General features: G+C 47.4%; 1 protein-coding gene across 15 annotated transcripts in view; it reads left to right on the top strand.

Moving 5' to 3' along the window:
- MICAL3 (microtubule associated monooxygenase, calponin and LIM domain containing 3) overlaps positions 1-27,491 on the top strand; it is a 237,686-nt gene that overhangs the window by 108,969 nt on the left and 101,226 nt on the right. For all 15 annotated transcript variants that reach the window (XM_055253677.2, XM_055253686.2, XM_055253676.2 and 12 more), the window contains exons 2-13: positions 8,841-9,178; positions 10,880-11,087; positions 12,964-13,080; positions 13,733-13,834; positions 14,721-14,876; positions 16,179-16,279; positions 19,047-19,304; positions 19,668-19,783; positions 20,610-20,736; positions 22,104-22,200; positions 24,392-24,539; positions 26,793-26,989. In XM_055253677.2, the coding sequence (XP_055109652.1) occupies positions 8,915-9,178; positions 10,880-11,087; positions 12,964-13,080; positions 13,733-13,834; positions 14,721-14,876; positions 16,179-16,279; positions 19,047-19,304; positions 19,668-19,783; positions 20,610-20,736; positions 22,104-22,200; positions 24,392-24,539; positions 26,793-26,989 (1,891 nt within the window). In that variant the 5' untranslated portion in view covers positions 8,841-8,914. The remainder of the gene's footprint in view (positions 1-8,840; positions 9,179-10,879; positions 11,088-12,963; positions 13,081-13,732; positions 13,835-14,720; positions 14,877-16,178; positions 16,280-19,046; positions 19,305-19,667; positions 19,784-20,609; positions 20,737-22,103; positions 22,201-24,391; positions 24,540-26,792; positions 26,990-27,491) is intronic.

Raw genomic sequence — 27,491 nt, 5'->3', positions numbered from 1 at the left:
CTTTCAGATGGTGCTGAGCCTTGACCGCAGTGTATTTTGTGGTTCTGTGGCGGTGATGACAGGCAGGCGAGACACCTGAGAAACCCCATATTCTGTTCCAGGGTAGTCTCCTGCCAGCTGTGTTTTGGGCCAGTGTTGGAAAGCCTTAGCTGCAGGCTCTGCCCCTGCGAGAGGGAGGAAGCGACCTGACCCGAGTGCCTTGGTAGGACCTTGTGTGTTTTCTGCAAGTTCTCTGGTCATCTCGTGAGGTATTTCTCTCCCTTCGGACTGCTGGAGCCTTGGCATTCTCTGAGCCCCTGTGTGCAGTGGCCTGGAGGTTGCCCTGTACGGCCTACCAACCAGCCAGCTTCCTGGGTCTGCACAAGTGTAGGTGACCGGGTAGCCCTTTAACCAGCAGAACCTTATTGAGCACCTGCTGTTTGCCCGAAACTGGGTACATGGTGCTAAGCAGAGTATTGGGTTGGTACAAAAGTCAGTGCGGTTTTTGCCATTAAAAGTAAATGGCAAAAGTAACTGCACTGACTTCTGCACTGAGCTAATAGATTGGATTCCGGCCCTTGAGGAGAACAGCTTTTTCTTGGGATTCTCCTTTGGTTGTGTTTTCCCACATCCTCAATGAGGCTTTCTCCCCACCTAGAGGCCTTTCATCACCCCTGAGGGCAGGGCTCTTGGATTAGTGGGTCAGGAAAGTGTGGGTCTTTTGGTCTGTACTGTTGACAGTGGGCAAGTTGAGGTCCACCTTCTGTCCTTCCCCAAGCTCCTACAATGGATGGAGTAGTATTAGGTGATTGGAAAATGTTTTGTCATTGACTCCTCATAGGTGTTGCTGATGGCTGGGGTGCAAGAGCCTGCCGCAGAATGCTGACTGATACGTACTGTGTTAGCACTGTTTTAGTTGCTTTGCCTTTTGGCAGCCAGTAAGAAGCATTACTGTGAAACCAGACTGCTCTCACTGCCATTTGGAAAGGGCTCCATTTCAAAGGAGCAGATGCAGTGATAAATCATGAGGAGAAAAAGAATCCTGTATTGTGTGTCCGTGCTAAATTTACTTGAAACTGCATATCCATTGCTAGCTGGGCAGCTATCTTCCTGGCAGGCAAGTTCCTGCTCTCGGGTGGTTAGGGACTGGAGGCATGCATTCTCATGAGCTTTCATTTCTCAAGCTGTATTCTCAGGTGGTTTTTCATAATGGCTAAGGACTTAGGCTCTCAACTGGACAAGTCTGGACCCAAAACATGCCTGCACTGCCTCCTTCTTGCTTTGTGACCTTTAAACTTCTTTAAGCTGCACTTTCCCCATCTGCAAAATGGAGGTCATATATCCTGCCTCGCGGGATGGTGGTGAAGATGCCATAGGCGTGGATGTGGCACCGAGTAGTAATGACTCAGTATCTTCTATCTGTCTTGTTTAACGCTACAGTTTGGCAGGACTTACACAGATCTTACTCCTTTAGCCACCCTCCCGCGCCGCCCCCCACCCAATGCCATTCTCACACTTTCTAGAACAGATGGAGTGGAGAGGGGAAGAGTGATAATGGAGCAGAGAAAGTTCCAAACCATTTTTCTTTCCTTCAAAAAACAAAACCATCTGAACCCTGTTGTTCCGTTTTTATTTAGACTGAGTATGCACTTTTGTTGCTGGGGTTTATTGATAAACTGCTGGATGATAACAGCGCTACTGTGGGTTGGGCCTTGCTCTGTTCCTGGCACTGATAAACATTTTACATTCGTTACCTTACTTCCTACAAAACCCTGTGATTTTCATTTTACAGATGAGGAGACTGTAGGATGGTGAGCCTCAGGCATTCTTCTTGATTACTTGTTTTGGGGGTTACTTTGAACGTGAGTTGACATCATCATCGGTGATTTTGTTTATTGGGTGCCTCATTATGATTCAGACATTTTAAGTGTTTGGGGTGACAGAACTGCAAGGCAGAGGTCAGCTCACTTCTGACTCACTTCATTTCTCAGCTGCGTGGATGTTCTTAACTTCGTTTTCATGAAGAAATAGGTTGTTAGCAAAGAATAGAAATGAAAAATTAGAAAACATACAACATAAGGGTTAGGACTGTACTACGGTCCTGCAGGATTAGGGACCTGGAAGAGAACCCAGAGGTTATCTGGGTCTGGCTCTTCTCAGTTGCCTCTAGAGAGGGGTCATCCACACCCAGCCAAGCAGAGTGCGGGTCATGAGAAAAGTGCCACACTCTTGCAGTGTTCCTGTTAGACTGTCACTGCCCACCCAGGCTGACTGTTGCATTCCTGGATACCACGTTTTGGTAGCACATTGAAAGTCTCTCTGTAACATGTGTCCAGGTCTCCTTCACCTTCCGCAGCCACGCAGGCCAGGCTAGTGCTTTCCCCAGGACCGGTCCTCCAAGTACAGAGCTGCTGGGCTCCATCCTACCCTCATCACCTCCACAGAAACACGACCTATTTCTACTCCAGGTCAGGTTATAGCGCAGAGACCCAGTCCCTGCCCTAAGGAAGTTCACAGTTAGTGGAGGAGAGAGACATTTAAATAATGTCCTTGCAGAGTGGCAGGAGCAGATGAGAAGTGCAGCTGGGTGAGTGACAGGCAGGAGAGGGGAAGGGCACAGTGGTGGGGGGAGGAGCTGGCTTCATGTTTCCTCTCCATCCTGCTGAGTGTCAGCTTGATGATAAATAGGATGGAGAGTCAGGATAGATCCCAAGATGCAATACATGGTGATTCAATACCTTCTCATGATAGAAATACTCACCAGACTAGGAATAGAAGAAAACTACCTTCACCTAGTAAAAGCCATATGCGAAAAACCATGGCACGTGTCATATTCAACAGTGGGAGACAGAAAGCTTTTCCTCTTATGATCAGGAGCAAGACAGAGATGCCCACTTGTGCCTCTTCTATCCAACATAATACTGAAGTTCTATCCAGAGCAGTTAGGCCAGAAAAAGAAATTAAAAGGCATCCAAATTGGAAAGGAAGACAGTTATCTCCATTTGTAGATGATATGATCTTATGTGTAGAAAATCCTACAGATTCCACCAGAAAAACCTGTTAAAGGCTAGTACATAAATTCAACAAAGTAGCAGGATACAAAGTTAATACACAAAAATCAGTTACATTTTTATATACTAATAGTGAACAGTCTGAAAAGGAAATGATGAAAATAATTCTGTTTACAGTAGCATCAAAAATAATAAAACACTTAGGAATTAGCCAAGGAGGTGAAAGCCTTGTACAATGAAAACAATTACCCAAACAATACACATTCAGTGTACTCCCTATCAAAATCCCAATGATTTTTTTTTTTTTTTACAGAAATAGAAAAACCCATCCTAAAATTTACATGGAATCTCAAGGGACCCTGAATAGCCAAAACAGCCCTTCTAAAGGAGACCAAAGCTGGAGGACTCACGCTTCCTGATTTCAAAACTTACTATAAAGCTATACTAATCAAAACAGCGTGGTACTGGCATAAAGACAGACATATAAACCAATGGAATACAATAGAGGGCCCGGAAACATACCCTAACATATATGGTCAAACCATGTTTTGTTAAGAGTTGGGGTCTTGCTGTGTTGCCCAGGCTGGATTCAAGCTCCTGGGAGGATCAAATAATCCTCCTGCCTCAGCCTCATGCACCTCACTTACGGTCAAATTATTTTTGACAAGGATACCAAGACTACTCAGTACGGAAAGGACAGGCTTTTCAAATAATGATGCTAAGTTGCCTGTGTTGAAGGAAGACAGATCAGGAGCCCGAGGCATGTTGGCGATTTGGGTCCTGGTTTCTGAGGGAAAATATGAGGGAATCCCAGTAATCCATAGTGCATTTTTCATCTAAGCTTCCTCCTGATGGCATTCCAAAACAAGTGTTCCTCTCCACGTACTTTTTTCTTTTTTTGGTTTTTGAGACAGGATCTTGCTCTGTTTCCCAGGCTGGAGTGCAGTGGCATGATCATGGCTCACTGCAGCCCCAACCTCCTGGGCTCAAGCAATCCTCCCACCTCAGCCTCGCATGTAGGTGGGACCACAGGCAAATGCCACCACACCCAGCTAATTTTTTTGTTTTTGAAGAGACAAGATCTCACTATGTTGCCCAGGCTGGCCTTGAACTCCTGGGCTCAAGTGATCTTCCCACCTTGGCCTCCTAAAGTGCTGGGATTACAGGCATGAGCCACCTCGCCTGGCCTTCCACCCGCTTTCAAGGTCTATTTAGATGAGACATACCTCTGACTGAATGGGCTAGGGGAAGGCGCAGTTCATAGATTGCTGTGTAAGCTTCAGAGATTTGCACTTTCGCTGGTGTGTTCAGGGTGCATTGAATAGGGAGAAAACTAAGCTTCACTCTGATGCTGTACTCTTGAAGTGTCATTCTTATTTTGTTGTTTTGTTTCTTTTTTCTTTTTCTATTTTTAAACACGATTCTCCTTTCTACTCCCACACAAACATCCAGCTACCTCTTCTAAGAGCTAGAGATTGAGTGTTCTCATAGCCAGCCAGAAGTCAGTGACAACCTTCAACTATTGTTGTAAATAGAAACATAACCATGTCCTGCGTGTGCTTCAGAGGCCGTCTCTGCAGTGCCGTCCTCCACAGCCAAGGCCCATGTGAGGCTTCTGAGTCAGCAGTCAGCTGCTGCGGACAAAACATGCAGGCTGGAGTCAGCTGGCAGAGACTCACAGATGCCTGGAAACCTGGCATCACCTCCTCTTCCTCCCCCCAACCCCCCAACCCGGCTCCTCACTTCCTCTACCCCTTCCTTGCACACCTTGGCTTTTCAGTTTCTGGGATTTCTGGCACCTTCCTGCCAGGTTTCCTGGTCTCCAGGTTCCTGTGATTATGAACTGTACACAGGGTGGTGCAGGACAGGCCAGGAGGAGCATGATCTGGCTTTGACCTTAAGGAATGAGGGAAATGGGGGCGGTAACAGGAATAGCCCTGCTCCGCTGTGCTTCCCGGCTGTTGTCAGAGCCAGTGAGAATGCCGGGTAAGCCCCTTGCAGTGTGAGACAGGCCCAGCGCAGCAGAGCCACAGAGCAATGCTGTCACACTCTGGAGGAGTCTTTGCGCTGCAGTCATCATTCAGCTGCAAAGCAGGAAAAGTGAGGCAGCCCAGGGGAATTCATCTTGTGTCGTCTTACCTTGGGTGCCGGTCGCATTGTTCCAGGAGCCAGCCTGCCTCTGTTCATCGGTTGTCACCAGTGCCCTGCAGGTCGAAATCTCTTCGGCCAGGGAATTGATACTTGCCTGCTGGTTGGCTCTGCAGCTCTCTGGGAGCTGTGGCTGACATCTGTTAATTTAAAAGTGTTTTCACTAGCAGAAGGATTGGGGACAGTTATTAGTGAAGCCGTTCCTCTGTAGTGGGGTTTGATTTGGAAATTCTTTGTGGTGGTTAGCAGCTCTTTGGAAGTGAATTATTTCAAACCGAGTGGATTACAACCAGCCATGGAGTTGTTAGCTCACACGGAAGAACTCTTCTTGGGAAATAAGTGCCCCAGACCCTCTTTCAGGGGAGGTGTAAGCCAAGGCAGGTGCTATGATGGGAAGGATTTTGAGTTATGGGTTGCAGGACCTTTAATGTATTGGCTTCAGCAAGAATGTCATGGTTCTGAGTGCTCTGAATCCTGGCAAGGAGTTGAAAGTGGCTACTGTTTAGAAACAAAGAAAAGTCATTTTCTTCTTTGACATGAGGTAGCGGTGGATCAGACCCAGTGTATGCAAAGCTTACCAAACCCTGTGACTCTGGTGGAGTTCAGGTTGACTGTGAATGCAGGCAGGGCACACAGGGTCAGGATTGTGCCGTGCTGTGTGCTTGTCAAAGAGCAAGTGAAGCCTCAGAAGTCCCACAAAGAGGTCAGGAGGCAAAGAGGGTCCCTGATGTAGAAAATGGTGTGGAACCTTTGTTTCTAGTCATGGGTTGTCAGCTGTCACCGTTTCTCATGCCTTCGCATAAGCACATCTGCTCTTTGCTGCCCTACAAGCCATCTTTTGACTTTCTAACATTTCTAAGATAAGCCTTGGCTTGTAAGAGAAACATTGGGCCCTTTTTAGGAACTGTAAAATATTTCTCTTGCTGCTACCTAGAATAAAACCTTTGTTTTTGGGGGAAACTGAATGTTAATTCCAGTTAACTCCATTTCTTGCTGGCCTCTTGGCCATGTGGCTATTGGGAGAAGCTATGTTTGTTAACAGTGTATTGTTTTTGTTTTTGTTGTGTTTTGTTTTGAGACAGGGTCTCACTCTGTCACCGAGGCTGGAGTGCAGTGGCACAATCTCAGTTCACTGCAACCTCTGCCCCCCGAATTCAAGCAATTCTCATGCCTCAGCCTCCTGAATAGCTGGGATTACAGGCGTATGCCACCACCCCTGGCTGATTTTTGTATTTTTTGGTAGAGATGGGGTTTCATCATGTTGGCCAGGCTGGTCTTGAACTCCTGACCTCAAGTGATTCACCCGCCTCGGCCTCCCAAAGTGCTGGGATTACAGGCATGAGCCACCACACTGGGCCAGCGGTGTAGTTTTTAACATCTAGAGCCAGGAGGGGTTGTTGAGTACGTGATATATTTGAGGCCAAAAGCCCAGCCAGTGTGTTCCATCTGCAATGTATCCTCCACATTATGTGACGAGTGTTGTGTCTGTTGACATAGAAAACATAAGGCGGAGAGGGCAGTTCCTTGTATTTAATTACAACTTTCTCTCATGAAACTTAAGATGCATCTCATTTGGTTTGGTTTAATCCTGTGATACCATGGTGAGGTGTGGAGAGAAGTGGCATGTCATTTCTACTTCACACTGCTGCTCAGTGTGCTTACCCAAAGTAAGAGCTTCAGGGCCTCTTCTGTATCATTCTGGAACATGGTGCCTGTCTTCCGAGAGTTGGTTTCAGCAGCACCTGCAGCTGAATAGTGGGCAGTTTCTTGCTTCTACATGCCTGCTGAACATAGTGCATCGACCACTCCCTTCCTCTGCACCCCACCCCACGAGTACATCTTTAAAGCAAAGTCCAGTCTAGTGTTGGTCACCCTCATGGTAAATTGGTGATGTGCCTGTGCTGGGCTGTTGTGATGAGAGCACCAGGAGCAAGTGCTGTGGGCATGTGGATTTCTCAGCAGTAGCCTCGGAGAACTTCCGAAGTGAAAGTCTTGGCCAGGCTTACGCCTGTAATCTCAGCACTTTGGGAGGCCGAGGCGGGCAGATCACGAGGTCAGGAGATTGAGACCATCCTGGCTAACACGATGAAACCCCGTCTGTACTAAAAATACAAAAAATTAGCCAGGCGTGGTGGTGGGCGCCTGTAGTCCCAGCTACTTGGGAGGCTGAGGCAGGAGAATGGCGTGAACCCGGGAGGCGGAGCTTGCAGTGAGCAGAGATTGCGCCACTGTATTCCAGCCTGGGCAACAGAGCGAGACTCCATCTCAGAAAAAAGAAAAAAAGAAAGTCTTAGGGGTGCTGTCTAACCTCCTTGTCTTACACACAAGGAAACTGAGGGTTCGTGCGACAGTGCTTACCCGGAGTTGTGCAGCGCGGTCGTGCAGCCGGGGTCTGGCTGTGTGGGCTCAGCCCTGTGGTCACACTCGTCTCGTCACCCTGACCCACTCTCCACTCTCTAGTTTTGTTCTTTGTCCTTTTGCCTCCCACCTTCCAATACAGTTCCAGTGGTGAGGATTCATCAGATGTGATGCAAAAACGATTCTGCAGACTCACAGGAGCCGGTGGGTGCAGGAGTACACGCGGTGCCATCTCCCACCTCCCAGCCTCTGTCCAGCAGACTCACTGGATGTAGGTGTGTGGACATTTCCATAGGTGGGAGGCATAGATATCGTCATTTACTGCTGTTCAGTTCGATTCGGGGTGAAAATGGAATGACTCTGAAGTCTCCCGACCCTTTACCTTACACAATGGCAGGACTTCTTCAGTTCTTTTAATCCCTGCCAACTTTGACACTCCGGAACTTTCTGCTCCTTAGACTTCTGTGACGCTGCTGGTTGGTTCTCTTCAGACTTCTCCCTACTGTTCCTCATCTTTTAAGAGGGCTCATCTTTCTCTCCCAGCCTCTTGAAGGTGGGGCCTCCTGGATCTCTTCCAGAGCCTGCGGCTCTTCTGCCCTGTGCACTCTCCTTTCGTGATCTTCCTGCTTTTGTAGGCTTAGCTACTGCCCGTGTGCCAGCGACTCCCAAATCTGGATCTGCATCCCCAGCCACTCCCTGAACTTCACATTCATACCAACTGCCCGGTGAGCACCTCCACTTGGAGCTCACATGTGCAGGTGAGGAAGGGGCTCGCCGCTCCACTGGCACCAAGGAGTGCTTCTATTTTTAATCCATTGGCCTGATGTCTCCGTTTAATCCGGGGCCTAAGCTGGAAACCTGGGAGTTATCCTTGCCTCTTTGATCTGTACGAGTCACTCAGGCCTGCCTGTGTCACTTTCCCATGTCCTACACCTCTTCCCTGCCTGGCTAACATTTATGCTGAGAGACTTCAGCTGTCACCTCTCAGAGGCTCGCCTTCAGTGGGGACCCCCGCCCCACCACCAGTAGTGACTTAGATCCTCTTTCTCTGTTTCCGAGATCCCCTTGTGTCTCCCTCTCTAGTGGCACTTGGTACGGTCCATTGAGACATTCTGTGTCTGTGTCTGCCTCGTCTCCTAGACTGTCAGATCCTCGAGAGCAGGAACCATCCTGCTCACCTTTCCAGCCCCAGTGTCTCGTAGTGCCTGGAGTTTTGCAGGTGTGCAGTCCACACTTGTGGATGGATGACTGCGACACTTGAGAACTCTGCTTGAAGAGGAGTATGTCTCCTGGAGAATGTTTGTAGACAGAAATGCTGACCATCTTTTTCTTTCTTTTTGTCAGATTAACGTGACAGTGTCAGGTGGACCCACAGCCATCCTACCTCCCCCTCTGGGGAGTGCTGAGAGTGCGGCAGCATGGAGGAGAGGAAGCATGAGACCATGAACCCAGCTCATGTCCTCTTTGACCGGTTTGTCCAGGCCACCACCTGCAAGGGAACCCTCAAGGCCTTCCAGGAGCTCTGTGACCACCTGGAACTGAAGCCAAAGGACTACCGCTCCTTCTATCACAAGCTCAAGTCCAAGCTTAACTACTGGAAAGCCAAAGCCCTCTGGGCAAAGTTGGACAAACGGGGCAGTCACAAAGACTACAAAAAGGGAAAAGCGTGCACTAACACCAAGGTAAGCTTTGCTCCTGTGGGGCCCTGGGGTCACTGACGAGATGCCTTCTCCCGCAACGTCTTGCATCTCTGGCCGTTCATCATACATGATCTACGAGGTCTGGGTGCCAAGAAATTCTATGGCAAGTTCTGTGCCGGAGCCATCGACCGTATCCAGGTGCCAAAGAGGAGGATTGAGTTAGAGGTAGGCTGAGTGAGAACCAGGCAAAGTCTAGCCACAACCTAGCATAGGAAATCAAGCTTCAACCCTGTTGAAATTTTGTGGATGTCTTACCTCTTTTTGTTTGACTCGCATGACCCAGACCCTGTTTTAAGCATATTTCATGTATTCACATATTGAACATTCAAAGTTTCAAGTATTTAAGAACAACCAAAGTCAAGTGACATGGGAACTTTTTATTTTGCTGAAGCTCTCTTTTGAACCTCACGTGGTTCAGAGGATGCAGGTCACTTAGCAGGGACGTAGCCAAGCCCTGCTGGTATCCTGTCTGAACACAGCTTTGGGGTTCTTGGCATGTCCTCTTTCCAAAGTTCCATACTCAGTAGCTGGTAAGGTATACTATTTGCAAACTTGGGATTTGCCACAAGCTTCCAACCTCTTCCCATCCATGTTCCAAAGGTCTGTTTTGATTCATAAGCAAGGACTTTGTGGACCAAAGTATTTCTGTTGCTTTCTTCACCATGTGGAGAAATAGGGTTTCCATGAAGCAGGTAGGCCCAGGCAAAGACCTGAGTTATGCACTTGCCTTTGTCGGGGTAGGTGCGAGGAAGCGGATATGGAGAGGTACATTTCCTGCTTCGCTCCTTAGAAGAACACCTGATGTGAGAAGTTTGGAACAAGCTAGCAGGGACACAAATTTGCAGATGACTTCATGGCTACATTATGTTCTTTCACGAGCTTTAATTTGTACAATAGGGGACACCTAGAGCCCCACCCCCAGTGGATTTGCATTTGGGTAGATATTCATCAGCAAAATTCAAGAACTGTAAAGGCATGACTTTCATGAGTGAGTACTGGACTCTACTAAGAACAAAACAAAAACAAAGCCAAAAGCATTGCACGTTTTCCTTCCGCACACACAGAGCAAACTACTTAAGATATGCGTCCAGTCTCCTGCTCAGTACTTCTCTGGAGTGTGGATTTTCGAGATCATGTTCCTGGACCTTCAGTCTAGAAATGGGGATTTTGGAACTCTTTTCAGCACACAAAACTTTGGCTCTTGAAAATTCCTTTCCGGGAATCGTGTGTGGTAGACTCATTCCAGGAGGCTTGAGATTGCCTGGAGTGTGTATGTAGTGCTCTGTATCTCTTTGGACAGAAATCCGCCTGACCTAGAAACCTTTGAAATGGTCCTCTCCTGTTGATGTAAGATTGTGTTTGATTTTCATGTCGTTTGTTGAGATGATGGCCACTTAAATATGCTGCAGATCAAGGGCCTTCCAGGCTGTCCAAGGTGAACAGGTGCCCATCTTGTGTCTAGCACTGATGGTTCTGTCTTCTCCATTCGTGGTGATCACTAGCTCTTCTCTTAAGCCATGGCAGGTGCTCTGCTGTGACCCACGTAGGTCTGAAGGTTTCTTGGCAGTGGGGAAAATAGCCCTCTTTCGGGGCTTTAGGGAGTGATGATCATACAATCATGAGACTTCTTGAGAATTGTTTATTGGAAGTGCCGCCTGCCCTGAAAGCAGCTGTGTTTTTCAGTGTCTCATCATTGGGGCTGGCCCCTGTGGTCTCCGTACAGCCATCGACTTATCCTTACTGGGGGCCAAGGTGGTTGTTATTGAGAAACGAGATGCCTTCTCCCGCAACAACGTCCTGCATCTCTGGCCATTCACCATACATGATCTACGAGGTCTGGGTGCCAAGAAGTTCTATGGCAAGTTCTGTGCTGGAGCCATCGACCATATCAGTAAGTAAAACTAGCTTTCCTGTAAGATTCCACCCTACCCCTTGCACACTTGTTCAGTAGAAAGAGACAGGCAGATTAGCTGAGGAATTCATATGCCACCCAATTTCTTCTAATCTCATTACTGTCTTTCTTATAGTAAGTGCACTCATCTTGAAGTAAAAACACCTGCTATGCGGTGGTTCTATAATTTAGGACTCTTAAATGTGAGTGTATCAATAACCTATGAAATGTGGGGTTTGGCTTGGGGATTTTTGTTAGGTCTTGGACTCCTACTGAGCTCTTGCAGTTTGTGGGATGGGCACTGGTGCCAGGCACTGGGGAAACGATGACCAGTTTGGGCCCAGACCCTCTGGTGGTCCTTCTTGCAGTGGCAGAAGTACACAGGCATGCAGCTGTCTGTGCTGTGACCTGATACATTCTCTACTAATGTAAGAACAAAGTGCTGTGGGGACACAGTCCTGGGGGAAGCCACACTTGCAGAAGGAGCAGAGCCCTGGCCTGGCCGTTAATGGCAAGGGATAACGGCATTCCTCTGGTTAGGTGGTTCTCGTGCGCTCTGCAAGCTCTTGCTGTACTTTTGTCACCTCTAAGCTCAGCCCGGGCCTTTGCTTTTCTGAGATCCTACAGGGTATGAATACAAGTTAATGCAATCAGCGGTGTTTGACTGTAAGTGGCCAGAAAAGCAATTCAGAACAGACAGTGTGCGTTATGAAACGGAAAGCTTTTTATTGATTATCATTAATGCTCTCAGAAAAGCTTTATCAAGGAGCCTTTGTTCTGAGCTTCTCCAGATGTGTCCTGTAAACACAGTCAGTCATGGAACCTTTTGCTGTTTGCAGCAGCTGTGCCAATTTATCAGACGCTGGCTGGCAGTGACCACATTCCACTGGCAGAGGAAGCGCTCTGCCCATCTGCTGGCTATAGTTTGTAAAGCATCTTGGGACCCACAGTTCTCTGCGAAAATACTGTGCTAGCACAGAGTTTAACAAGTCTTTGGGAGTGGGACTCAGAAGGGTGGTGGCTGTGGTAAACTGGGGAGAACAACCAACATGACGTGAGGAGGATTTGCATTGCTCCTGGCATATTAGTCACAGGCTCCAGTTAAGTTTGGTCTTAAGAGAGGACCAAGGGTCATTAACTCAGTGGATTTGTCTGCCTTATTTGTGGCAAGATTCATCTTAGGGTTGAGAGGGTCTTCTACCAGGGCCTAGATCTTTATCTCTGCACCTTAAGTCGCTGCCATGCCTGGTGCCTGCAGGTGCTCATGGACGTCGAATAAATCGATCAGTCTCACTGTGAAAATAAGCAAGATTGTCAGTCATTCTGGCCTCAGTTTCCACAGCTATAGACCAGGAGTGGGAGGGGGAATGGTAGGAGGATCTGGTTGGATTGCGATTTCCCTTCCTTGCCTTATAAGAATGTATGATGATCAACCAGGGAATGGGCTGAGAGACGCCTGTGGGCGGGGAGGTCATGCAGCAGCTCTGCATCTGACCGTGGGCTGCACCCTGTGGGTGCACATCTGCCTCCTAGCAGGATTGGAGATGCCGCCAATATGGCAGCCCCAAATTGGGAAGATGGAAAGGGATCTCCTGTAGGCCACAGTCCCATGTTGTCTCCGAGCTTTTGAGTGTTTAAAACACTCATAGAGATGGGAGTGTCCTGTGCGTTGCTGTAGAACAGCTCTTCCACTGGGTTCTATTTGCCTTTAAGAAAGGAAGAAGTTACAGAGCGTGGCTTTGGAAGGTCTCCTGCTACAGCAGGCTTTGGGAATCTGAAGGGGGCGTGGGTGGCGGGGTGGGAGCCTGAGCCGCGACACAGATGGGTACCCCCTTCTCCATGTGTTCCCAGCAACGTCATCTCTGTATTCTCCCAGGTATCCGTCAGCTCCAACTAATACTTTTGAAAGTAGCCTTGATCCTAGGCATTGAAATCCACGTCAACGTGGAATTCCAAGGACTTATACAGCCTCCTGAGGACCAAGAGAATGAACGTAAGTTATACTGGAGTAGTGAAGAAGGCGTGAGAGGGTGTTGATGGGTGAGGAAGATGAGATTGAGGGAGCAAACCAAAGGCCCCTGAGGGCTGCTTCCAGAGCTAGCCAAAGCCTGTGCCTTTGGGGACTTGGCCTGGATGCAGCCTTAGATGTCGCAGGCGCACCTGTGGTGGGAAGGGCCTCGTGAGCCCTCTGCAAGGCTTCTTTCCTTCTGCGGTTTGTCCCCACTGCTTTTTCTTTGTTAGACGAGAGTCTCACTCTGTCGCCCAGCCTGGAGTGCAGTAGCTCAATCTTGGCTCACTGTGACCTCTGAGCAGTTCTCCTGCCTAGGTCTCCAGAGTAGCTGGGACTACAGGCATGTGCCACCATGCCTGGCTAATTTTAGTATTTTTAGTAGAGACAGGGTTTCACCATGCTGGCCAGGGTGGTCTCGAACTCCTGGCCTCAAGTAGTCTGCCAGCCTCTGCCTCCCACAGTGCTGGGATTAGAGGCATGAGCCACTGTGCCCGGCCTCTGTCTCCACTGCTTCTACACATAGTGTTTTTGGCCCAGGGTTTTGTGCAGTTCACATGACTGGGTATCTAGAGATGGTCCTGGCTGTGAATGTGGTCTGGGTGGTGACCCCCATTTATTTGGTTTTGGTCCACAGGGATAGGCTGGCGGGCACTGGTGCACCCCAAGACTCATCCTGTGTCAGAGTATGAATTTGAAGTGATCATCGGTGGGGATGGTCGGAGGAACACCTTGGAAGGTATTGGTCTGTGCTCCTCTGCCTGGCTTATAGCAGAGGGAAAGCTGATGCTATCCTACCCCTGGGGTGAGACTGCGTGTGACCAGCGTCCACCCTTTTGAGAGCATGAATGTGTGCTTCCTGCCCTGATGGAATGGCAGGCACCGCCGTCCGCTAGCCAGCTGGCACTCGGGCTGCTGCTTTTATTATATTTAATTATTTTATTTTTGAGACAGGGTCTCGTTCTTTTGCCCAGGCTGGAGCACAGTATCATGATCACGCTCACTGCAGCCTCAATCTCCCTGGTCTCAAGCGACCCTCCCATCTCAGCCTCCTGAGTAGCCGGGACTACAGGCGTGTGCCACCATACCCAGCTAATTTTTGTATTTTTTGTAGAGATTGGGTTTTCGCCATGTTCCATAGGCTGGTCTCAAACTCCTTGGCTCAAGCACTCTGCTCGCCTTGGCCTCCCAAGGTGTTGGGATTACAGGCGTGAACCACCTCACCTGCCCCAGGCTGCTGCTTACAGGGCACTCTTGCTGGGGCACTAGGAGACCAGCCGTACCTTGAGTGACTGGCACCTGTAGGACTTAATCTACATATTAATAAGCAGGTGCTCCCCCTACGCATCCCTTTTTTAAAGAGGAATCCCTAGTACTGAGTGATATTCTGGCCAGTCAGATTTCAAATTGTTTGTTAATGGAGACTTTGACTTCTTTCCTGAATTTTCATATTCTTGGGTAGGTAAATGCCTTATTTTCATCTGCAGAAGAGCTGCCCTAACTTTCCCATCAGTTCTCATCCCCGACTTTTCCCTGATGTCTTTATCAGCACCCCCACTTTCATTTGAAGTGATCTTCCTTCTCTAGCCAATGATCATCACCTCTGAAAATTTATTTCCCTCCAGGGTTTCGTCGGAAAGAATTCCGTGGCAAACTGGCCATCGCCATCACAGCAAATTTTATCAACCGAAATACAACAGCAGAGGCTAAAGTGGAAGAGATCAGTGGTGTGGCTTTTATATTCAACCAAAAATTTTTCCAGGAACTGAGGGAAGCCACAGGTTGGTGTTGATGTCTCGGAGCCCTAGGATAGAAACTTAAATAGTCCCTGGTGGCTTTTTCTTGGGGGATTGGTGGGTTGAGTGGCCGTCGGTGTCCCTCCTGCACTGTCCGCCCCTCCTGCTCTTTTCACTCCTGTTCCTTCTTCCTAGCGCAATGCTTCCTGCAGAACTTGTCTCCTCCTCTCGTATTCTTAACCTCCTCATAGTGACTGGGCCGCTCTGGGTTTTGTTTTTTGTTTGAGACAGGGTCTCGCTCTGTTGCCCGGGCTGGAGTTCAGTGGTGTGATCTCGGCTCCCTGCAGCCTCGAACTCCTGGGCTCGAGTGATCCTCCCATCTCAGCCTCCTGAGTAGCTGGGACTACAGGCAAGCGCCACCACACCCGGCTAATTTTTCATATTATTTGTAGAGACGGAGTTTCGCCATGTTGCCCAGGCTGCTCCCAAACTCCTGGGCTCCACCTGCCTCAGCCTCCCAAAGTGCTGGGATTACAAGCGTGAGCCACCACACCCAGCCTGAGGTTTTATTTGTTTGTTTGTTTATTTGTTTTAAAGCGTTTGTTCTGCCTCCGCTAGTTCTTCCCAATGCCTGCCCTGTGCTGTGATGCTGAGTCATGCTGCTTGGTGTAGCTGCTGGCCGGTGGCTCCCTGGTTTGCTTGGGAAGCTGACTTTAGGCCTTTTAAGTATGTAGTCTTCTTCCTGAGTTCCAGCTCAGGCTTGAAGGCAAACCATGTGTCAGATAGCGGTGAGATTGTGGTATGATAGGTTTTGAATAGATCAACTTACATATTTTGCTAAATGTGCCTTCATTCTCTTGTTTTCTAGAACTTGATTTCTTTCCATCACATCTATTTTTTAGATTAATTAAAAAGTTAGTAGTTCACTCTCTGCTTCCAGGCGTCAAGTTGTCTATCCTGTTCTTAAGAATCTAGGAGATTCCTCCAGCTTCCTTGATGACTGTCCCGAGAGGCTTAACCCCATAACTAATCCAAGCCCTCTTTAGAGGTTAGCCTCTTTTTTTTTTTTTTTTGCTTGTTTTGTTTTTATTCCCGTACCTCCAGTTCTGTTTACTATCAGTCATTGTTTTTAGGATTGTTTGGGGTGTTGAGTGAATACAGAGAAACAAAGCTCCCTGTATTTCCATGAACTGATGATGCAGGACGTGAGAATCTGGGCTTAGACACCTTTCCCTGCCTGGAGTCTCAGGCCGTTGTCTCTGTAGGCCTGTGTGTAACCTTTCAGGCTGCCCTGATGCACCTTCATCTCAGCAAACTCACACGCACACGTTTGTCTTCTGGCCCCAGGTATTGACTTGGAGAACATCGTTTACTACAAAGATGACACACACTATTTCGTTATGACAGCCAAAAAGCAGAGTTTGCTGGACAAAGGAGTGATACTACATGTGAGCCATGGATTTCCTTCAAAACTCTTTCTTATTGAAGTGGTTAATATCACCGAGAGAAAGAATTGTCTGATGGGTTTTTCCTGCAAGGGAATTAAAATGAGCACTGAATGCATCTTCTGGTAACCCCTGATGTTTTCCAGTTTAGCGTGAACAACTCTTACTATGGCTAATTTCAAATGTAAATAAAAATGGGGGGAGAATAGTGTAATGAACCCTCGCGTACCCACCGTCCAGCTTTCACAGTTCTCAGCACATGGCCAGTGTTCTGTCAGTAATATTTCAGTGCACTCCCTCTTCACCACTGGGTTCTTGCAAAGCAGGTTTCAGACAGCATTTCATGCATAAATACTCAGTTTAATTTTAGGTGATTTGGTTTGTGGTTATTGTGAATTCCATATCTGACTGATGATTGGTTGGTTGAAGAGTTATCTTTTGGGAGGGCGAGTGATAGAGGGAAAGGAGTTTGACCAAGAAGCAATAATTGGTGTTTATGGGAGCCTGATGAGGATTCTGGTGTCACTGCAGATACAGTTTTCAGAGGTCCAGGCAGCACTGACAGGATCAGGCTACACTTAGGCCTCTTCATGACCACAGAACAGGTCCGAGCTCCATCCTAGCCAGGTCCAGCTCAGCCTGTTTCTAGGTGACTGTATGGTGTGCCCTGAGATGATGGCCTGAAATATGAAGTCAGCAGACCACCACGTGGATGGTCCCTGAAGGAGAGTTTTTTAAGTCTTGCCTGGTCTCATTGGTCTCAACGTGAGAATCACTGTCCCCATGCGATGAGAAAAACCGAAGCAGAGACACCAGTTGTGCTGATTCAGGCCTGTGCAGTTCCCATAAGAGACTCACAGCTGAATTTCAGGGAGTCCTTTGTCTTTGCAGGGTGATGTGAATGCAGTCACTTTAGTCTGAGCTACAGTACTACCTTATCTGACAGCAGAGAGGGGAGTGAGCTGACGAGCATGTGCCGGTGGCAGAGAGCCCCCTCTTTCTTTTATTTATTTTTTTTTTTGAGACAGAGTCTCGCTCTGTCGCCCAGGCTGGAGTGCAGTGGTGCAATCTCGGCTCACTGCAAGCTCCGCCTCCCAGGTTCACGCCATTCTCCTGCCTCAGCCTCTCCGAGTAGCTGGGACTACAGGCGCCCGCCACCACGCCCAGCTAATTTTTTGTATTTTTAGTAGAGACGGGGTTTCATCATGGTCTTGATCTCCTGACCTCGTGATCCGCCCGCCTCGGCCTCCCAAAGTGCTGGGATTACAAGCGTGAGCCACCGCTCCCGGCCTCGAGAGCCCCCTCTTTCTACCCAGGAACCTTGCGTGTGTTTCTCAGCACAGCCATCCTGTGTGCTTTCAGGGAGAACCAGGACAAAGCTGTTTATACAGCCCACTCTCCCAAAAGCATAAGCAAGACGTATCTGGTTAGATGCTTTCTAAAATTGCCTTGCTAGTTATCTGGGACTACATCAGGTTTACATTGCTGTCAGTAAGAAATAGCCAGTGAAGCAGTTCGTACGCCTTGGGACGAGGTGAAGATTTAAATCTGCCACGCAGCCAGAACTGTGGTTGTCGGTCAAAATTCGATAGGAGCAGTCTAGAATGCCAAGAGACCTGGTTTACTTTGCCTTCATGTTTTTTTTTTTTTTTTTTTTTTTAGAGGGCAGGGGCCATGCCTTCGGTGTATGCTGTTAAATAGTAAACCCATGTGGCTACTTAGTGTTGAGCAAACAGTCTTTCTAGGACCAACCTGAGTGTTTGTGTTTTGGCTTTAACATCTTGTAGTGGTGGCTGAAAGGACCATCACGGCCACTTAGAAACTGTAGGCCCCACTTTCAGAGAATAAAGACTTGGCTCAGTGTGCCAGAAACCTCCAAAACAGAAAAGGAATTTTTCAGTCCTTTGTTCTTCTTTGTGGGTTTCTATGGAGGCTTTCGAGTCTTACTATTTTGAAAACCTCTGCTCCATTTTCAACATATTCCTTCCCAGCCTCCTGGACACCATTGCTCCCACCTCCATGTCTTTTTGGCACTCAAGATTTTTTGGGTTCTTCCTTTGGGTGTCATGAGTTATGCGAGGCTGAGTGTTTCATGTGGTCCCATTTGACAAAAGCCATTTACTACCTAGAAGATAATGAAATGCCCTTTCAGTTCACAAAGTACTGTCATGTATGTGATACTCAGAACAACCCTGAGGCAGATTGGATAAGATCAAAGAAGTAGTAATTGTTCCAAGCAAATGGAAAAGCCATGACTGTGTGTTTAGGCAGCAAGGTCTATGTTCTCTCGGGACTAATCCACCCCCAAGCCCCTCTTTTTTTTTTTTTTGAGATGGAGTCTCACTCTGTTACCTAGGCTGGAGTGCAGTGGTGCTATCTCGGCTCACTGCAACCTCCGCTTCCTGGGCTCAAGCAATTCTCCTGCCTCAGCTTCCCGAGTAGCTGGGGTTGCCGGCACATGCCACCATGCCTGGCTGATTTTTGTATTTTTAGTAGAGATGGGATTTCACCATGTTGACCAGGCTGGTCTCGAAGTCATGTCCTCAAGTGATCTGCCCGCCTCAGCCTCCCAAAGTGCTGGGATTACAGGTGTGGACCATTGTGCCTGGCTGCCTTTCCCCCCGCCCATTTTAATGGTATAAAAGTTTTGGTTTTGGATTGTGGAGTCACTTTGGGGGGAAGGAGGAGCTGTGGCCCTAGGTTGTGTAACATGATTCTGGCCGAGTGCCAGGGCTTCTCCATCCCTACCCTCCTCTTTCTCTGGAGATAGGACTACGCCGACACAGAGCTCCTGCTTTCCCGAGAAAACGTGGACCAGGAGGCTCTGCTCAGCTATGCCAGGGAGGCGGCAGACTTCTCTACCCAGCAGCAGCTGCCGTCTCTGGATTTTGCCATCAATCACTATGGGCAGCCCGATGTGGCCATGTTTGACTTCACTTGTATGTATGCCTCCGAGAACGCCGCCTTGGTGCGGGAGCAGAACGGACACCAGTTACTAGTGGCTCTGGTCGGGGACAGCCTCCTAGAGGTGAGTGCTAAGCATGGCAGTGCTCTGTGGTAGGGGCAGGAATAATTAGGAGTGAATCTGGGCATCCTGGGTTTTGGAATGAGCGTTTGCAGTGTTGTACAGCACAGGTAAACTCCCTGCAGGAGTCACACCAGGAAGTAGGGGAGGGCTACAGGCCGCTGGGAGCCCAGGCCTATTAAGTATGAGTGGAAATTCTGCCCCTTTTTTGACTTGCTCCTTGCCAATCTGCGAAGCAGAGCAGTTTGTTACTGAAACAGTTGCCAAACGCTACTGTCAACAGCAAACTCTTTGTTCCTTAGTTTATTTTTCCCGTTTTGAAAGGTGTTTTATTTTTTAATTATTTGTTTTATGTCTTATTTACAGCCTTTCTGGCCAATGGGAACAGGAATAGCCCGGGGCTTTCTAGCTGCCATGGACTCTGCCTGGATGGTCCGAAGTTGGTCTCTAGGAACAAGCCCTTTGGAAGTGCTGGCAGAGAGGTAATGGGCAGTAACCCGGGGTTCCTTTCATGAGAAAACTGGGAAGAAGGAGTGGTTTACTCTCAGGCAGAGTGCAAGTTCCTTCTTCTCTCTCTGCCTTCTTAATTAAAGATGTTTTCATGTGGAAAAGAGGAAAGGCAAGATAGGATTTCATAAAATCATAGAAACCTAAAGATGAGTCTCCTGGACTAAGTCTTCTCTTACTCCTTTCCAAGATAAATTTCTTACTGACAGAGAAGAAATTAAAAGTAGCTTTGAATTCAGAGGAAAACGCCAAACTGCTTATAAATGTTTCTCAAACCCCTAAATGGAATATTTTGAAGCACATTTTTGCAAATGCAATAGAAATCCTGTGATTTGCTTTCTGATAAAGAACTAATGCCTTGACCAGAAGAATTAGAGACAAGATTTCTCAAATGAAATTGGGAGTTGATATCATTTTATTTTGTCTCTTATTTAAGGTATTCTGACTAAATATAGTAATAATTCTTTTTCGTGTTGATTTTCTTTAAAATTGAAGTAAATATTGGGATGCTTGAAAAAATAAAAGAGTAAATGTGGCCCTTTGAGTTAGAGGCAGCATCTGTGGGCGCTCACGGTTTTGTGCCTGCTCTCTCTCCTCGGCTCTTACCCGGTCAGTTCCCGTGGGATCACTGCGAGTGGGTGTGGGGAGCAGGGGCTGACGTAGGACTCAAGAAGACTGGTCAAAGATGAGGATTTGTCGGCATGTCAGGTGACTTGCTGGGCTGTCAGAACAATCATGAAACGAGAGGGAGATGTTCATGGTGCCGGTCCCGACTCTGAGTATATTGTTGTGTTATTGCAGGGAAAGTATTTACAGGTTGCTGCCTCAGACCACCCCTGAGAATGTGAGTAAGAACTTCAGCCAGTATAGTATCGACCCCGTCACTCGGTATCCCAATATTAACGTCAACTTCCTCCGGCCAAGCCAGGTAAGACCTTCTTGTCAGTATTTACATCTGGGCCCATCTGCAGGACTGATGAGAATTCTGATCTGTTGAGATGCGTGCACCTATTAATACCACACATACAAGGATACTTTTTAGTCATCCAGGTAGATGTCTCTCTGAATTGGTAGAAGTAGATACTATTTTCCATCAACAGATTGAGAGCTAAGGCATAGAGTTGTTAAATTACTTAGAGAAAATCAAACGTGATAAAAATCCAGGCCTTTATGTCACGTCTCCTAATTCAAATTCTTATTGTAGGGAAGAGCACTTGCCCCTTAGTGAGGAGAGGTAGCTTCCATCTGTGTTGTTGCTGCCAGTCATGTGTGACTTACATTGTCTGAACCTCAATTTCTTTACCTGAAAAATGGGAATAATAATCCCTGACTACTCACAGGATTATTGTGAGGACAAAAGAGATTGTTCACTTGAAAGAATTTGTTCTAGTGTAATTTTTTTTTTTTTTTTTTTGAGATGGAATCTCGCTCTGTCACCCAGGCTGGAGTGCGGTGGCATGATCTTGGCTCACTGCAGCGTCCACTTCCTGGGTTCAAACGATTCTCCTGCCTCAGCCTCCCGAGTAGCTGGGATTACAGGCACCCACCACCATGCCTGGCTAATTTTTGTATTTTTAGTAGAGATGAGGTTTCACTGTGTTGGTCAGGCTGGTCTTGAACTCCTGACCTCGTGATCTGCCCACCGCGCCCGGCCCCTGGTGTAATTTTCTGTTCACCTTCTACTTGAAGTTTATACCTTTAGGCCTTCTGTTAAGAGGCATTATTATTAGTAGTCCAACCGAGACTCTTAGAGGGACCTCCATGGCCAAGTAACTAATTTTTTCTTTTTTTTTTTTTTTTTTTTGAGACAGAGTCTTGCTTTGTTGCCCAGGCTCTCTGGGGTGTGGTGACACTATCTCAGCTCACTGAAGCTTTGACTTCCTGGTCTCAAGGGATCCTCCCACTTCAGCCTCCCAAGTAGCTGGGACTACAGCTAATTTTTAAATTTTTTGTAGAGACGAGGCCTCCCTGTGTTTCCCAGACTGGTCTCAAACTCCTGGCCTTAAGCGATCTGCTGGCCTAGGCCTCCCCAAGTATAGGGATTATAGGTATGAGCCACCGCACCTGGCCCTGTGTAGCTAATTTCTAGCACAAATTCCCACAGTTAATATGTGTTTGTTTTTCTCTAACCCCACCTTATTTCATAAAGGATTTAAAGGTCATCATCCTAACTTAGGTCTGAACTTTGCCTAGCCTTCTATCCCAGACTTTCCTTTCAGCCATTCTGCTCTTAGGTGGGAATTTGTTACTTGATGTTTGATTTTCTTTCTTTTTGACTTTGTAAATTTCTGCCAGGTGCGCCATTTATATGATACTGGCGAAACAAAAGATATTCACCTGGAAATGGAGAGCCTGGTGAATTCCCGAACCACCCCCAAATTGACTCGCAATGGTGAGTTCTGGTGGTGGCTTTTTAAAATGCAGGCAGCCCCTTCAGAGAAGTCTGTACTCATTCACCGAGCCATAGGTGCGGTCCGAGGCAGTGGCTGAAGTACTCTCTGAGCCACTGGCTCTCAGCCCGGGGTGATTTTGCCCTCCAGGGGATACTTGGTAGTTGTCTGGGGACATTTTTGATTGTCATGATTGGGAGTGGGTACTCCTGGCCTCGAGTGGGCAGGAGCCAGGGATGCTGCTAAACATCCTGCAATGCACAAGACAGGTCTCCACCACACAGAATTACCTTGGCCTGAGGTGTTATGAGAGCACAGAGAGAAACCAGATACAGACGCTGGGCAGAGGGGCGAGAGGGAGAGAGTGTGAGAGCTAAGGTTTTGGGAGAAGACTTTGTGGAAGAAGTCTTTGGCTGGGTCCTGCAACATTGCCAGGATTCAGTGACAGGTGAGGACCACTCCAGATTTTGTATGTATTGAAGGCCCTGAAGACTTTTTTGAAAGAGAATGACATGAGCACACCTGGTCAGCCACACGTGAGAGGGGATGGAGGAGGGAAGTACCAGAGGCAGGGAGACCAGGTAGAAAGACCTCGCCATAGTCAGGCTGAAGGTGGTGGAGGCTTAGATCTGGGCGTGATGCTGGGGATGAAGAACAGAGGAGGCAGTGGAGGAGACCTCAGACTTTGGGCCAGGTGCAACTGGGTCCCAGGCCAAGCTTTGCCGCTGGTGAATTGTGCGGCCTCGAAGAGGTGATTGAATAGCTCTGAACTTCGGTTTCCTTGTCTGTGAAGTGGGGGCAGCAGTGTCTACCTCACATTGTGATCATGAGTGCCGGGACTGCGGTGGATGGTCATTGCCGTTGTTGGTTATGTGAGAGAGAATGGTAAGGAGGTGAAGTCAATGGGCAGGGGCAGTTGATCGCCTTGTGGGGCAAGAGGTAGGTGTTTGTAGATGGTGCTACATCAGTGTAAGCAAGGCAGAGCGAGGGCTGAGAGGGTTGAGAGGTTTGAGTCATTTGGACATTGTGAATTTGACGTGCCATTGGGATGCCAGGGTGGATGTGAGAACCAGCAGGCAGTTGGAAACATTTGCATTTTTCTCCACTGGAGCGTCTTCTCTTTGAAAGCAGAGTGTATCTTTATTCACTGTTTTTATTTTAGAGCATGGAATATTGAAGTTGCCTCTTACATATTGGATGGTTGGATATACACATAGGAGACAGATCTGAGTAAAAGCTCATTTCTGAGCCAAGAGATGGCACCAGAAAGTGGTTTTATGTGTTATCGCAGAATACATTTTCACGGTGAAAAACCTAAATGAAACAGGATTTTCATGATACTTGGTTTTTAGCTTATGTTCACAAATTACTAAATGACTTAGTACAAACTTCAGTTGCCCTCGGTAAGGGAACAGACTTTCTTGGATATAAATAGTTCATAGATTCTCTTGAATGGCCCATATCAGAGCTCTTCTGATGTGATTAATAATAGGATTTTTAAAGAGGCTGTTTTTTAGAAGACGTTTCAATGAACTGTAAAAAGCATCCCAGCACATGTGTTTGCCTATTCAGTTTTTCAGGATTGAGAATTCATAGTACAAGGTGCCAAGCTCTGTTCGGGGACTGTCTGGTCTGGGGCCCCAGTGTTGTCAGCAGAGCCCTGCAGAGCTTCTTCTCTTGGCAAGTTGTGCAGTGCCTGGGAAGTGCAAGGGCCTGGGTGCTTTGGGTTGAACGTGCCACCCTATAGAATGGAGCCTTCTCTCCTCTCCTTTTCCCAGTGTTACTTTGGAGGGGGAAGGCTTCCTCAGCCAGGTGCCAGCGACTGTCCGGGAACTCAGAGCTGCTGTAAGCCAGGCTGGCCACACAGTAGGTGGCGCTCTTCCACCTTAGTGCCATGGGGACAGCGGGTTGTGGCTGTCAGGCTGTGGTCCCTCAGGGTGCTGGGGGGGTGGACGTTGACCTTAGAGTCTGGATAAACTAGTAGTTTCTTTTCTTAGAATTCACTGTCATGATACCATTTGCATAACCTTATTCCTCACTGTTTTCTTTGCATGGAAACTAGTGTTGACGGTTTTGCCCCTACCCTCAGTAATTTTTCAAAGTGGAAAGTGGACATGTGTCCTGCAAAGAGGATTCTCTGTCAGCGTTACCAGGTGACCACACCTCCAATAATAATGTGTTTTGTTGTTTTAGAGTCTGTAGCTCGTTCAAGCAAACTGCTGGGTTGGTGCCAGAGGCAGACAGATGGCTATGCAGGGGTAAACGTGACAGATCTCACCATGTCCTGGAAAAGTGGCTTGGCCCTTTGTGCAATTATCCATAGATACCGCCCTGACCTGATGTAAGTTGTGATCAAACTTTGTGTTTTTTTTTATATTCCCCAAGGATCTCAGACCACTCTGCTATCAAGTAACATTTTGTCCTTTTTCCTAGAATGAGGTACATAGTAAGATACTTCTCTAGAAGGCAGTGATTTTGATTTCACTATATTTGAAACTCTCTATGTCATGTATTATATAGCTCAACCCAGGAATGATTTTTATTTTTATTTTTTTCCAATTTCTTTTTGTGCTCCTATAGCTGAGTTTTAAAAATCACAACTCTTATAAGTCAAAAACTGGTTTTGACACCCACCTGGGCCTGTTAGCTTCCCACAAAGGAAAACTGTTGATTGGCCCCGATTGAACTCTTCATTTCAGCCAGCTATCTCTCAAATTCTATGGGTCACAAGGGAAACCTGGCTAGAACATTTGGCCAGCTCAAGGCAAATGTGTCACTACTAACAAAGCAAAACATCATGAACACTTGACCAATTTATGATGGTTCATTGGTGTTTTCTCTATGTTAAAGACTGCGTTTTTTACAGACATACTCTGTTGTCCTACCCACCTATCCGAGTGACATCTCCTTTGGCCATTCTCCACTCACCTGTCTACAGAATCAGAGCTCTAGGGTGACCCCAGGTCAGCTGCGGGGACCAGCACACCCAGGTTCCCCCATCGGCATTTGTTACCACGGAAGCCAAACAGAAGGATTCAGAAGCAGAGCATGTTGCGTTATTTTGGTTTCCTGCCCTTTTCATCATTAGGTCCACTTAAGGGGCCAATTTCCGTTTGTTTTGTTTAATGATTGCTTAAGGAATCCTACAAGATATAGTTGCTATTTATATGATGGTTATAAACTGACGAGGCAAGAGCTGGTAAAAATAGCCTTGTGCAGTGTGGATTACAAATGGGGACTTCTGGTGTGCTTGGATGGAGGTAAGTGACCTCTGGTGCTCCTGTCACTTAGCTCACCCAGAAGTTGATAGCAAGTAAGTAAAAATAGGGCTTATTCACTCCTGCCAAAGAAAGGGGGTGGGGCAAGGAAGAGCAGCATGGGAAAGATTGTGATCAGTGGCAGAGGATGGGCAGGTGAGTCAGCTCTGTTCCAGAGGGAACAGGCAGAAGTGGTTGACGGAGCCTAGCTGGTGGGGGTGGAGGGGCGCCTGGAGAAGGTTAGGGGGCCATCTTCCAGGAAGGCAAAGTAGCACAGGGACAGCGCGGCACTGTTCAGCAGCAGTGAGGTCATAGTTTCAGAGGCTGAACCTACAGTGAGGAAGAGTTTGAGAAAATGGAAAATGCTGTGGGGTCCTAGGTTAACACAGAATAAGGGCTGCTGGGTTAACCTGAAGTCATGTAAAGAAGAATGCGATCAGTCTTCTGAAAAGCAAGAGGCTTAAACCCAGTAGGAAATGGCCATTAATCTAAATAGGAAACTTAGCAATGGAAAAATTTTTTGAGGAGGATTTTGGAATTTCCCCTCCAGGAGAAGGCTAAGATTGATCAGAGCTGATTTAGTACCTTAACTCGTCAGGTCTAAGGGCCATGGTGGGTGATAGTCCCAAGCCTGTAGGAGCAATCTGATCCAAACAGGAGATGTATCATGTTTTGACATTAGTTTAATATGGATGGGCCATACACAAGGATCAAGATATATTAAAGATAGTTCCTATTATTTTTTATTTTTATTTTTAGAGACAGGTCCCGCCCTATTTCCCAGGATAGAGGGCAGTGGCACAGTCATAGCTCATTGCAACCTTGAACTTGCAGGCTCAAGTGATTCTCCTGCCTCAGCCTCCCAAGTAGCTTGGACTGTAGGCATATGCCGCTATGCCTAGCTAATTTTTAATTTGAATTAAATTTTTAATTTAAATTGAACTCCTGGCCTCAAGCAATTCTCCTGCCTCACCCTTCGAAAGTGTTGGGATCATAGATGTGAACCACTATGCCCAGCCAGTCCCTATTCTCGAGCTCACATTTTAGTAGTACATTTGTGTTACTAGAAAAATGAGAGTAGTTTTTTGACTTTTTCCTTTTTTTTTTTTCTTTGGTGGGTAGACCTTTAATCACTTCCTGAGGTTGCTTTGCTTTTCCTCAGTAAAAAGAAAAAGAACAAGAGGTGAGATAAGACAGGTTTGCTCTCAGATGTCAGTGATGCGCAGCACCCTGGATTTTAGCTGAAAACGGAGAAAAGACGATGACTCCAGGATACTGTGTTTCTGTTTAAGGACAGTCAACCTATCTTGATACCTTTTCCTTGTCCTGTTTCTCAGAGATTTTGATTCTTTGGATGAGCAAAATGTGGAGAAGAATAACCAACTGGCCTTTGACATTGCTGAGAAGGAATTGGGCATTTCTCCCATCATGACAGGCAAAGAAATGGCCTCCGTGGGGGAGCCTGATAAGCTGTCCATGGTGATGTACCTGACTCAGTTCTACGAGATGTTTAAGGACTCCCTCCCCTCTAGCGGTAAGGCCTGGGAGGAGCTGCTCTGCAGCCCCCTGCTGCTGTGCTGTGGCCTGGCTGTTCCTTCCTTCCTCCCGACTGTCCCACAACAGTGCCACCAAACACAAAGTTACTCTGTGTTTTTACCAGTTAGCTGTCAGGGAAATCTCTGGAGCTTTGCTTCATTATTTCTCCCTTCTCTAGCAGTATGTTCTCAACCCCTCATTTCTTTCTCACTGCATTTATAAAAATGCAGAAATCATTCCTGTACCAAGTCTTTTTCCGTGACTCCACCACCTTCTAGTGCTCGTGCTCTCAGAGCCAGCCTTTTTGAAGAAGTGGTTTGTGCTTGTGGCCTCTGCTTCTGCACGGCCCAAACTTTGTAATGGGTTGTAATCCGGCTTCTCTTCGTACCGCGCTACCGCAGCTGTTCCCCAGTGAGGAGGATTCCCACCTCATACTCTTTTCTCAGTTCCCATCTCTCATGCACTTGCTTTTCTGCATTGTTGAGCGCTGGAGAACAATG

The sequence above is a fragment of the Symphalangus syndactylus genome, chromosome 18, assembly GCF_028878055.3.
Source record: "Symphalangus syndactylus isolate Jambi chromosome 18, NHGRI_mSymSyn1-v2.1_pri, whole genome shotgun sequence".
In the NCBI taxonomy this organism is placed as follows: Eukaryota; Metazoa; Chordata; class Mammalia; order Primates; family Hylobatidae; genus Symphalangus; species Symphalangus syndactylus.
The sequence above is the reverse complement of the archived record's forward strand: the minus strand, read 5'-3'. Positions and strand labels throughout refer to the sequence as shown.